The sequence below is a fragment of the Colias eurytheme genome, chromosome 23 (genome assembly GCF_061535395.1).
Source record: "Colias eurytheme isolate Ceu_HAF_F1 chromosome 23, ilColEury1 Martin Lab GWU primary, whole genome shotgun sequence".
NCBI lineage: Eukaryota > Metazoa > Arthropoda > Insecta > Lepidoptera > Pieridae > Colias > Colias eurytheme.
In genome coordinates, this window is record NC_143002.1 from 3,382,717 (window position 1) to 3,396,062 (window position 13,346).

Genomic DNA, 13,346 nt, shown 5'->3' on the forward strand with positions numbered 1-13,346 from the left:
GATTGCAATTCAAACCAATACTCAAGATACATGCAACAGCCTAGTTTGGGTCTCCTGTAATGATGAAATGTTTAAATTTTTTTGGTAAATAAAGATTTTATTATTTATTATTAATTTAAATTTATACATATTATGTTGTTAATCTGTTTACAAAAATATTTTTATGCCATTATAAAGTTACATTTTAAATGTTTCATTTTAAATACTATAATTATTTTGTCTAACTTGTATTTCTACTTAAGTAAAAGTAAAAATAACATTTTATATGTATCTACATAGGTAATTATTTTGTGAAGAAATAATTTTACTCGCAGTTGCAAATATATAAAATGTGAAAATAATGAAATGGAATGTAAAATGTGCATAATGTCATCTGTCAACTGTCATGTATCAGATGGCAATTTGTCATTGTCATTCATGTCAGTGTCAAGACGTGTCAACTGTCTACCTAACCAAAATATTATTGACAAAGTTGCGTAATTTAACTTTTGGATATTTTTAAAAGTTTGTAGGACTATAAATAATTTTTTATGAAATAAAATTGTGTATCTTGAAGTGACGTTTAAATATATTCGAGTATGAACAGCGCGTGGTTTGTTCGGCGTTCGATAAGCTATATAAAACCTCAAACTTTGAGGAAAACTGTCAATAGCGCGACAGCGGCAACAGTGTTTGGATTTCGAAAATTTTCGGCGGGAACAGTTTCCAACATGAAATTTGTACAGTTTTCATACAAAAACAATCCAAGTGAAATACGTGTTGGGTATTTAGATAAAGATAATGTGGTTGACTTAAATAAAACAATCCCTGATTTGCCGACAACTTTATTGGAAATTTTGAAGAAAGGACAACTTGACAAGGTTTTAAGGTGCGTGTTTAAGACGTAATATAAATTAAAATATGAATGTGAATGCACGTGTGTACACTGAAAAAAATTTCAAATAGTTTTTCACAATAAAGGAATGTGTTGTGAAATTCTAAAAGCTTGTTATCTTAGAAATTATTTCACAATACATTAGGGATTTTGTTGTGATGTTCTTTTCTAAAAGTGTGCAATACCACTTAAAGATATGCCAGTACTAGAATGTTTCCCGTGCATTTTTTTAGTCTAGTCTAGCAAATAACATATAAGTGCAACATAAGTCCGGTTAACTTTTTATATTTACCTCTTACAATCTCACATAAAACCATAATATATATTTATGCATGGGGATTATTTACTGTTTTTTTACTGTTCAATAAACATTATTATTTTGTTTGTGCATCAATTTCCATCTTATCATCATATTATTCTTTAAAAATCTTTTTGTTGTTACTTATATAATTCTTATTTCATAAAGTTCCATATACATAGCTAGGTGTTAAGATAAAACAATATCTCTATGGGACAAAGGTACATCTTTTGAGAAGATGATAACATTATCATGCCAGTTATAATTTTAGATAAGGTTGAACATAACATTCAATGACAGTTTTGTTTTTCATAGTAATAAAAGTTAAGATAAATATTTTTATGAGCAAATCATGATAGTTATAGCATCCAAATATTCTGATTCTGATGAAAGTATGCTCCTTCAGTGCTTTGTTCCCATTAATATTCCCTGCATGCATGGGAATATGAATGGGACAGACTGACACACAGACAGAATGGGGAATTCAACAGACAAATAAATTAGTAGTAAAAACCATTGAGCCCCGAACGGCCAGATCCGACCGCGACACAATAGATTTTCTATTGTGTCTATGATTCCGGGGCCTGATGGATTAAGGGCCGATTTTTCAATGCTCGATTTAAACTTATCCGTCCAATAAAGTATTACACAATAATATTAAAATGTCACGTAAACTGTCAAAATATAGGGGCAATTAGAATACGTTTTTAAACTGGTAGTTTTATGTAGTATATTATTATTAGTCTGTGGTTTTATACATTATTCGACGAATAAGTTTTATTCAAGGATTGAAAAATCAGCCCTTAACTAAAAATATGTATTTCAAAGTATGTATTACACTATGTAGAAATTAACATGGTACATGAAGTTTATACTTGTATCATAAAATACACACTACAAGTTCAATTACCTATTATGTGCTTTTATAAAAATGTATATTTCATTTTTCTTACAATCTCTATTTAAATAAAGTTTGCCCTGTTACTTAGGTGTATTGATAGAACATATTATATTAACTACTTAAAATTCTAATTTAAAATATTATAAGCCACACTATCAAAACATAGATGTTTTAAACACCAGTTTGAAATAGACCAAAATATTTATTTACAGTACATACAAAAGTTCAAGCAAGCCAGTAAAGGAACCACTATCCAATGTTTTACTAAAAGCTCCCATAACTGGTATGGATAAAGTGCTATGCATCGGTTTGAATTACAAGGACCATTGCGAGGAACAAAACCTAAAACCGCCAGAAGTTCCGATGATATTCGGCAAGTTTGCCAGCACTGTGATTGGACAGTCGGATGCTGTGAAACTGAGAACTGATGTGACTGATGTAAGAGCATGTTTTATTTTTTATTTTTACTTGCTGTCCCTGCAAATGTTGTTCTGCCTTACTTTTATCACTTAGGCGGTTGAAAAATAGATGTCGTCCGATTCTCAAACCTACCTGATATGTATATTATATATGTCATGAGAATAGGTCGGGCCGTTTCGGTGTTTAACTACAAACGCAGTGACGCGAGAATTTTATATGTTAGATTTCTGCAGGTTGGGGAATAAGGTGAAGGACGTGGGTTTGAATCCCGCCTCATGATTCAATTTTTTCTATACATAAAAAAACCTAACATTCATTTTAGGTAATAGTAGTGTAAAATTAAAGTATAAAAATTATATCTATTTCTATTTTACTAATAACATTTTTTATAAAACGTGAGGAATCGCTATGAAGGTCGAGAATAAGCATATTCATTGTGAATTCAAATTTGTTGTTAACTAATTTAATACTATTTAATATTTATGTATCTGTCCACTTATACAAAAAATAATACATATATATTGAATGGTAACGTGGTAAGTTTAGTTTCCAACTGGGATTAAAACTAAGACCACATTTTGGTTTATCGTCGTCGATCTGAGACTATAGAATAGTATTCAAACTATAACATTTATTTATTAAAGAGACTTCTTCTAGAAGAACTTGAATCATCATCATATAACCATTTACCAATGGTTCCGAAAGAAGAGCCGGCAAGAAACTCTGTAGTTAAAAACGAGTTGATTAGGTTTACAGTTTTGTTTTTAAATTATTTTTAAATATGACGATCACATGATTTGCCACAAACAATCTTAAATTTACACACCTAATAGGTACAAGTTATCAGATATTTTAGTTACAATGTCTATAGATCTTGAATTGTGCATCAATATCACAAATCACTGATAAAATATGTATTTGATGTGAATTTTTTTCGTACATCGCACCATAGCGTGATTGATTATCTACGCAAATGTAATCATACGATGTTTCTGCCTACCATACCCATGTCGTGTTAGTTACACCACTAATTAGTAATTCAGAACAACTAAAATCCTATTTTTATTTGTTCAATTTGTTTCCGCTTCAATTACGATCAGCTCGTTGCGTACAAGCTTGCGTACGTACGTTGCGTTTGTATAACAGCACCTTAAATTTAATTTATCTATGATAAACTTGTATTTAGTTAAAATCCAAAATAACGTAAAAATTTACATTCAAATTAGTTCGCTGACCGTTTATAATACTCGGAAAAAGCATATTATTTATTATCACAAGCAAATTTTATAAAATTACAATTCTTTTTACCTAATAACTGCAGTAAAGCCTTTTAGTCAATTTTATCTCCATACATTTCGATCATATCCTACCGTAAGATAAACTTACACAACTTTTCCTAATGTATGTACGGAACCACAACAAAAATCCAAAAATGTATTAATGAATCAGATCTCTTGTGACCTGCAGGTCTACAAATTGGGGTCAATCATTGAGGCAAATTGAGCCGGTAATTCATCGAGTGTAGGTGGGCACGGGATGAAATAATTGTGCTTATGCGGGCTGACGTCACTGTGTTTCATAAGACGCTGCTCTTTAACTGACCTTCTGAACATATCTGCTGATTCTGTTATTTATTTCTTTAATCAAGTACATTTAGAATATTTGCAAAAAACAATAATATTTCAAAAAATATCCCCTTTTTAAATCCTGAACGTACGAGGGCATTAAACATTATTTAATTTAATTGAACGCTTAGTAATTTTGTTTCTTTTTGTTGTGATGTGCTGCTTAACTAATTTCCTATTTTCGGGGTGGTGATTACTTATTATACATTCTAAAATATCAAAAAAAAATCTTCATTATAATTTTGAGTGAATATACGAAGTTCTTCCTCTTGTTCTTCTTCTTTTTGTATATGGCCTTCGATGAACACATTAATTGTTAAACCAAGGTAAGTAAAATTAATATTTTAAGAAGCATATGCTATCATATTTGTAGTGTATGTGAGTGAAAGAGAGTAATATGTCATCTCTTGCGCACGTGCAACGGTGACACCGCTCACACAGCTGCAGTTGCAGTTGCAGTAGCTAACCATAATGCATTTGCATGTATTGCCTCAGATTTAGATGTTTTTTTTTCAAACATTTACAAAACATCATTTTTTCATCTATTTATATTACTTACTATAAAAAATTACCCTGGGATTAATTATAATAATCTCATGCCTCGCATATACTTAATTTAGATTTTATTTTTAGAATGTAGATTGGGAAATAGAATTTGTAGTGGTCATAGGCAAGACAGCATCAAATGTGAAGGCAGAAAATGCCTATGACTACGTATTAGGCTTTACTATAGCTCAAGACATCACTGCAAGGGACTGGCTAACTAAGAATGGTGGACAGGTTCTGCTTGCGAAGGTAAGAGAAATATAATTTTGGGAGTAAATTTATTATTCTCGATTCTGTATTAAGATTGCTATGCTATCAGTTTTTTTTTATCAAATATACATGATACCATATATATATATTATACCTCAGAATTCTAATGTTAATCCAATATTCTTTGTTTATCCATAAAACAGCTTAGTAGATTTGATATAGGCCTGAGTTTTGGCTTTAAGTAGGGTATGAGTATTGACGACATATCTATAAAGAATATAATAATTTCACAGACGATGGACACATTCTGTCCCATCGGGCCATGTATCACAACGGTCGATGAAATAGGCGATCCCCAGAATTTAGCAGTTAAATGTTCAGTCAATGGAGTATTAAAGCAATCGAGTAATACTAACCAACTTGTACATAGGATACCTGAAGTTATTGAGAGATTGACTTCGTAAGTACTTAATATTCTGGCCCTGGACGTTAGAAACTGTTCGTTTTATCTATTGAATTTTCAAAATGTTATGCGGGTAGATGTGAATAAATTGAACCTAGTTCAAACTCAAACTCAAACTCAAACATTCATTTATTCAATTAGACTACTATTTAGTAGCACTTTCGAATCGTCATTACATAGTATTTTTAACATTTACCACCGATTCGGAAAGCAGTATCTATGGAGAAGAATCGGCAAGAAACTCCATAGTTGCTCTTTTAAAATAATGTCAATAAATTTACATAATATGTAACTTATAACTAACTACATAATATGCCAAAGAACTGTCCTGTGGTTTTTACGCGACAACCCTCCATGGGTCTTTATCATCCATATATTCCTGAATACTGTAGTACGCTCTCTGAACTAGTACATTTTTTATGTAAGTTTTAAATTTAGAACTACTAAACTCTTTAATATTGTGAGGAATTCTATTGTATAAGCGTATACCTTGACCCATAAATGAATTTTTAACTTTAGCTAATCGGAAAAATGGCATTTCAATTCTATTCCTGTTCCTTGTGCCATAATCGTGTCTATCTCCTACTCTTGTGTGTAAGTCAGAGCTTTTGTGTATATGCAAAATATTATTAAATATATACTGTGATGGTACAGTAAGGATACCAGTATTCTTAAAATGATCTCTTAGTGAGTCCCGAGCACGTAAATTATATATAGAGCGAATGGCTCTTTTCTGTAAGATAAATATAGTTTCTATATCTGCAGCCCTGCCCCACAGTAGAATTCCATAGGACATAATGCTATGAAAGTAGCTGAAATAAACCAATCTAGCCGTATCTTCATCGGTGAGATGCCTTATTTTTCGGACTGCATATGCAGCAGAACTGAGCTTACCTGCAGCGGTGTTGACATGGGCTCCCCACTGTAGTTTCTCGTCCAATGTTAACCCTAGAAATACAGTAGACTCAGTAGGATGCAATACCTCCCCGTTCAAGGTAATACCTCTGTTCAACTTTTTTACATTAGGAAGTAAAAATTCAACACAAGTGGTTTTTTTGGCATTTAATAATAAATTATTGGCAGTAAACCATTCAGATATGTGTAAAAGAGCACTGTTCACTTCGTCAACATTTGGTTCATGCCTATCCACATTAAAAATTAATGAGGTATCATCTGCAAACAGAACTATTTCACACCTATCCTGCAAATATTAGGGAAGATCATTGATATATACCAAGAACAGGAAGGGACCTAAAATTGACCCCTGTGGAACACCAATGTTAATTGACGCACCGCTAGAACGTTCTCCATTAACAACTACAGTCTGTATCCTATCATGCAGGTATGACGCTATGAGGTTCTGGGCTTTTCCTTTAATTCCATAGTGATTAAGTTTACGTAACAAAGTACAATGTTCAACGCAGTCAAATGCCTTGGAGAGGTCACAAAATATCCCTAGAGCATTTTTTGAGTTTTCCCATGCCTTATATATATGTGTTAGAAGTGCAACTCCAGCATCTGTGGTTGAGCGTCCCTTTGTGAAACCAAACTGTTTGGTGTGCAGTAAATTATTAGATGCAAAATGACTACTCAATTGGTTTAATATTAACTTCTCGAATACCTTACTTAATGTTGGTAAAATAGAGATAGGTCTATAATTGTTACAGTCTTCTTGATCGCCCTTCTTAAATAGAGGTATAACTTTACTAAGCTTTAGTAAATTAGGAAATGTACCATAGTCACAACACTTATTAAATATGAAAGCTAAATTTTTCGCAATATTTTCTATTATATTATTAACTAAATTTACGGACATTCCCCAAAGATCACAAGTATTTTTTAAATTTAGTGTCTTAAAGGCTGTAACAATATCATTAGCAGTTACGTGTCGCAATTCAAATAATGTGCTGCACCCCGCAACATGGTCCCTCAAAAAGGTCTCTGCAAGTGCTGAAGACGAATTTAAATTATTAGTAATGCTAGCAGGGACACTACTAAAGAAATCTTCAAATGCAAGCGCAACATCAACATTTTTGTCAATAACCATGCCATTATTAACAAGTTTTATGGTATTACTTGATTTGATTTTACCCATTTCACCATTAATAATAGACCAAACTGTTTTAACTTTATTATCCGAGTCGCGTATTTTATCTCTGATATATAAACGCTTCGCAGTAAAACAAACAATTTTAAAAGTTTTTGAGTAATTTCAAACATAATTAAGAAAAGATGGGTCTTTATTATATTGCTTCATACCATATAACTCATAAAGAACGATCCTACACCTATGTATGCTAGGTGTCGCCCATTTACTAAATGGTAAATCCTTGGTAATATTTAAAGATTTAACTTTAAATATTTTTTCAAATTCATTATGCACTAAATTAAAAAGATTTTTAAACATTTCACAAGGATTATTATGACAGGATTGATCATTCAGTACGGGCAGGTTTTTATTAATATTATCTCTAAATTTATTAATGCCTTTTTTAGTTATAGGCCTAACATTAATCCTTTTAAATGTAGGTATGCAATCCCATTCAAAAACTACCCTCTGGCCACAGTGATCCGAAGTCAATGTATTGAGAATATTTTTCTCTAAACAGATGCAGTCACAGTATATATTATCAATACAGGTTGCAGAAGTAGGTGTAATTCGTGTGGGTTCGTTAAAAAGTTTATATAGATTAAATGACTGAAATAAATTAACAATTCGTGTAGCCGTTTGTGTTTGTAAAAGTAAATCAATATTAAAATCACCACATACTATAACTTTTTTTTTACTCCTGCTTAGACGCTTTAATATTTCTTCCATGACTGTCTCAAACATATTATAGTCACTGGAAGGGGGTCTATAAATGCAAACAATAATATAACGCTCCAGCTGCACACAGGACAGTTCAATGGTCCGTTCTACAGAAAGACTAACAATGTCAGTTCGTTCTTTACATTTTACACTATCATGTACAAAAATAACAGAACCTCCGTGAATAGCCTGTGTCCTAAAGTATATACTTTTTAATTTGTAATTTTCAATATTTACTAACGACTGACATTGTTTAAGCCAATGTTCTGTTACACAAAATATTTTAATATTGTTATCATTCAGAAACAATTCAGAAACAAACAGTTAATTATTCCGTTATACCTACTTTACTTTTTTAAGAATCAAATGGTGTTAACCTTAACCATGAGGAAGATTAGAACGTTCTTCTGTTTTGTCCATCCACTTCCTGATCCTAAGAGACCATAATTTTATAATATACCATTATACTATTCTTAGAGAATAACTACCTGTGCAAGATGCAAGGGTATATATAATTTTTAATTTGTATTTAATTCCTAATTTCCAGCGTAATGACGCTATATCCAGGTGACATTTTGCTAACGGGCACTCCAGGAGGCGTGGGTACATACCGCTCCCCGCCCGAGTACTTGAAGCCCGGTGACGTCATACACAGCGAGATCGAAAACATTGGAATACTCGAGACACGCGTAGAAAAGTTCTAGAACGTTCCAGAATAAATTGCATCGTTAGGATGCGACAAGCGGCGATGTCAATATGATATTAGATGTGTAAATTGTAAATATTTAGATTTAGTATTTATTGTAATCGTAATAGATAATATTGTTTTGAAAGTATTAAACTGGTTTGAAATATTTATAAATGTGTTATTATTACACCTATTAAGAGAATAGATAGAATAGTTATAGAATTAATAATGTACATGTGTAGGTACTTAAATAAATATAAAACATATGATTTTGTTTAATAAATGGAATTTATTGTTCATAGTTTTATTTAACCTTTATTCATACATAACACTGCAACTGGTTTAAAGCTAAAAGTAGGCAAATAAAAAACAATATTTTAGAAGCATTTTTTAATATAATAATAATAATTATTTATTTATTAATTCAAGCATCAGGACTGTTAGTAACAATTGATCACTTAAAAATTATGTTAGTAAGAATAATACAATTTAATACAAATCATCATGACTACTAGGAATGCACTCCACTGCTACAGTACTATCAATGAAGCAGACAGTTTGCAGCAGTGGTTTACATACCAGCAGTCGAACCGACTCGCTATACAGCGCATGATTATAATAAAAGTATCAAGATACTTCAATCCATTTAATTAGTAGATACACAATAAAATGAATGTGTACGAAATTACCTCAAGTACAGTTCGATTCAAACTTAATGGCGGTTCTCAAGTTAGCTGCGAGTACAGGTGCGCACAACACAATACAGTCAAGTTGACTATGCTACTGAGTACTGATACCCAAAATTGCGTATTGCGCATCGGAACGTACGATGTTCCGAGCTGCCATTAAGTTTGAATCCAGTACGATTACTTTATACGGTCACTTTATTTTAATTTACATCAAAATGTACATATTATGTCTCGGTATAATATGAACATAACAAATTTTCGATATTGCTTAGTCTTATAGCTGTCCTAGTCTATCCGTCGAACTATTGATCTGAATATTCTTCAGACGGATTGTAAACAATTTTCAAAATAAATAGGTAATTACTTCGTCTCGATAACATTTTAAATTAATGGAAACAATATTATGCACAAACTGTGACTCTGTGAACCTCATTAATATTTAAAATACGTTTTTGATACTACATGCAATAAAACAACAAAATTATAATTACCTACTAGTAGATATTAAATTTTAATCTGGGATAACGTTCTTCCAACATTTTAGTTACCTTGATTATCAAAATTTTATGCAAAACGAAGATTTTATGAAAAACTTACCTTATCAGAATTTCAGTATATATGAGGATTTATCTATATGAAAACCTTATTTTTCATCACATTTCAATCTCTATTATAAAACTATAGTAGGCTTAGATCATTACTTAATGATCGAAGATAGTAGGTATTGATATTTGATGCTCGTTATTTGCCTTGTTTTTTTTTTTTATTGTGCCAATTTACATTTAGTTTATAAGTTATTCTTTGCTTACTACTTTTTAAATGACGGGGATGCTCTGTTCTGTTTGAGATGATTAATTATCTATACATCAAAAATCTTTCTAAATGGTTCAATCAATATCAGTGTTGTGAGGGAAGAAGTATGCAAGCTTGCATGCAACACAACTCACTTAAATCTTATCCAAGTTTTGATGGAAATGGTAAAATATAATTATCATAATATTTCCCCTTTTATCTCCAGGATTTCACATTATTTTTCAAAACAGACTTTTCTAAACTGGTGCTGAAGTTGATAGTTCTGTAATTTGCAAGGAATTTCATCATTACGTTATATTATCCGCTCAAAATCTTGTAAGATTCAATTCTTTTCTAACATCACGAAATATTAAAAGACACTATTTTGTTTCAGAAAGTAGACTGGGAGGTAGAACTAGCATTGGTGATAGGTAAGACAGCGAGTAGGGTAAAGGCAGCGAATGCGTTCGATTATATTCTGGGCTATACAGTCGCTCAAGATATCAGCGGTCGGGACTGGCAGAAGGCGAAAAATGGAGGACAATTCTTACTTGGGAAGGTAAGAAATACACACAAGATAAATTGTAATATTGACACCGATCCTTTATATATTTGTACAAAGTTTTAATTAAATCTGTCCGTTGACAGTGAGTAAAAATCGACTTTAAGTTATAGAATAATCAAATATGAAATAAGGTTGTGAAATGTGTAAAATTTACTCCTGTATTAAAAAATATTGGTGATCTACATTAAACATTATGGATAATTTTCAACAAAGATACATATATACGTACAAAAACAATTCTATTCTATAAAACATAATATTTAGTGTAATGTGAACATGCTTTTGTATTAAGATTAAGAAGGCATATTTTCATTCAGTCAATGGACACCTTTTGTCCCATCGGGCCATGTATCGCGACAGCTGATGAAGTGAAAGACCCACAGAACTTAGCCATCAAATGTTCTATTAATGGCGTGCTCAAACAATCCAGTAGGACTGACCAACTGGTTCATAAGATACCAGATGTCATTGAGAGGCTAACATCGTAAGTGTTTGTGTGTAGAATATGTTTTTTGCCAAATTAAATTGCATAAATATTGTTTTCTTTGTATTGTCATATTAATTTTAAATCGTTCAAATAATAATTTGGGTTTAATTCTGAACAGGGATATTTATTTTTATTAATTTTGTGACTGTTTGAAAATGCTGATAGTTAATGTTATAAAAGTTAACCAATTTTTACGGAAAAATATTTTACAATAGGTTGCAGTATCATTTGCATTTGTAAATCTAATCTGTTTACAAGCGGCACCACCTGCAGACAAAATAAATCAAGTTACTTTGTCATTTATAAAACAATAAGTACAACTTACACAAAGATATTTTTTACAAGATTTTTTTAAACCTAAAAAGATTATATTAACACTAAACTATCCTTGAATTTCAGCGTAATGACATTATATCCCGGTGACATTTTGCTAACGGGTACACCAGGAGGTGTGGGTATGTACCGCTCCCCGCCCGAGTACTTGAAGCCCGGTGACGTCATACACAGCGAGATCGAAAACATTGGAACACTCGAGACTCGCGTAGAAAAGTTCTAGAACGTTCTCGAACGTTCTAGAAATCTTGTGACGTCATTGTCGTGAGGTAAACTTGTGTGAAATATTGTATGTTGTACTTATGTTAAAGTTTAAAAGAATGTTTTTTTATAGACTGTTTAATTGGATATTTATTAATACTTTTGTTACGATGGTGGTGGTTATACCCGAATGATTCAACATTATTTAGTTTATATTACCTGCAGTCTGATATGTATTTTATATGCTTAAGTAATACAAAATGTAGTCATCAATATATAAAATGTAAGTGAAGATATTTTTATTTTTATAAAGCTGTTATAAATATAATGTTTATCATAATTTATTATTTTATTGATCCCAGCAGTTATCGTCGTGTAAAAATAAATAACAATTATACCGCATTAAGAACTATTGACATCAAATTCTAAATTTAAAATTTAAATTACGAAGCAAACTATCATAGCTACAGCTTATCACTGATTGGTGAATAGAGCTCTCAATTGAGCCAATCGGCGTCTTCCGTTTGCACAGGAAGAGCCGTTTGAGGCCCTTTCATACACTATTAAATTTAATAGCAAGGGGAGTTTTATTAACTTAAGTGATCTATACGGGTCGAATAACCATCATAATTTGATCTATCACACTTTAAAGTGATAGGATGCAGTGGGTCACAATATAGTGGTAATTGACCCGCAGACGATTAATCTATGCACAGGATATATGTTGTTATGAATAGAATTTGAGCAATTTTATCATTGAATCTATTGGTGGGTGCAATTTGTTTAAGTGCACGGATTTGCAGTGCTATATGGGACACGGCAGGAATGGATAAATTGGTATTGCAATAGGTCTTTGTATTGGTGTTATCTTCTTATTGAGAGTTACTTTTATTATGAGTGAATAATGGTTCAATGCTTACGTAATACGGAGGAAAATTATATTTGTAGATTTATAATAAAATCCGAAATATACCATTCATTTTTTCTTTAAAGGTAGTAGTTTTAACGACAGGAAAATTCGTTTCAGCTATTTTCAGTGAATCGTAAGATGACCCCAAAGTGAATCGAATAGAATGCAGATAAAACATACCTAACCTGTCCTGCAAATAATAACGAAGATTATTTATATAAGTATACTATTTACCAAGAACAAAAATGGACCAAACATAGATCCCTGCGGAACACTAATGTGAATCGCTTTAACATCTTTCTACATTAGCAACCTCAGTCTGAAAGTTCCATAGTTATGGAGTTGATTCAAAAATGCTATGTTCTACGGCTCTACGCAGTCAAATGCTTTGGAATCAACAACAACGTAATCCCAAATCATTTTTAGAGTTGGCCCATGCTTTATGTTGTAGGTACTACTACTATACTAGCTTTTAGCCCGCGGCTACGCCCGCTTTGTCTAAAACATAATAATTTAAAAACCTTCCTCTAGAATC

General features: G+C 31.7%; 2 protein-coding genes across 2 annotated transcripts; both read left to right on the forward strand.

Moving 5' to 3' along the window:
• Window positions 1-471: 471 nt before the first annotated feature.
• On the forward strand, window positions 472-12,011 carry LOC149898213 (oxaloacetate tautomerase fahd2, mitochondrial-like). Its single transcript, XM_090115574.1, has 5 exons — window positions 472-868; window positions 2,286-2,511; window positions 10,710-10,874; window positions 11,198-11,364; window positions 11,767-12,011. Exons 1-5 carry the CDS (start codon window positions 579-581, stop codon window positions 11,921-11,923), a joined length of 1,005 nt encoding a protein of 334 aa, XP_089971700.1. The 5' UTR covers window positions 472-578; the 3' UTR covers window positions 11,924-12,011.
• On the forward strand, window positions 4,719-8,929 carry LOC149898214 (oxaloacetate tautomerase FAHD2B, mitochondrial-like). The gene is made up of 3 exons (XM_090115575.1): window positions 4,719-4,913; window positions 5,168-5,334; window positions 8,694-8,929. Exons 2-3 carry the CDS (start codon window positions 5,171-5,173, stop codon window positions 8,848-8,850), a joined length of 321 nt encoding a protein of 106 aa, XP_089971701.1. The 5' UTR covers window positions 4,719-4,913; window positions 5,168-5,170; the 3' UTR covers window positions 8,851-8,929.
• Window positions 12,012-13,346: the final 1,335 nt, after the last annotated feature.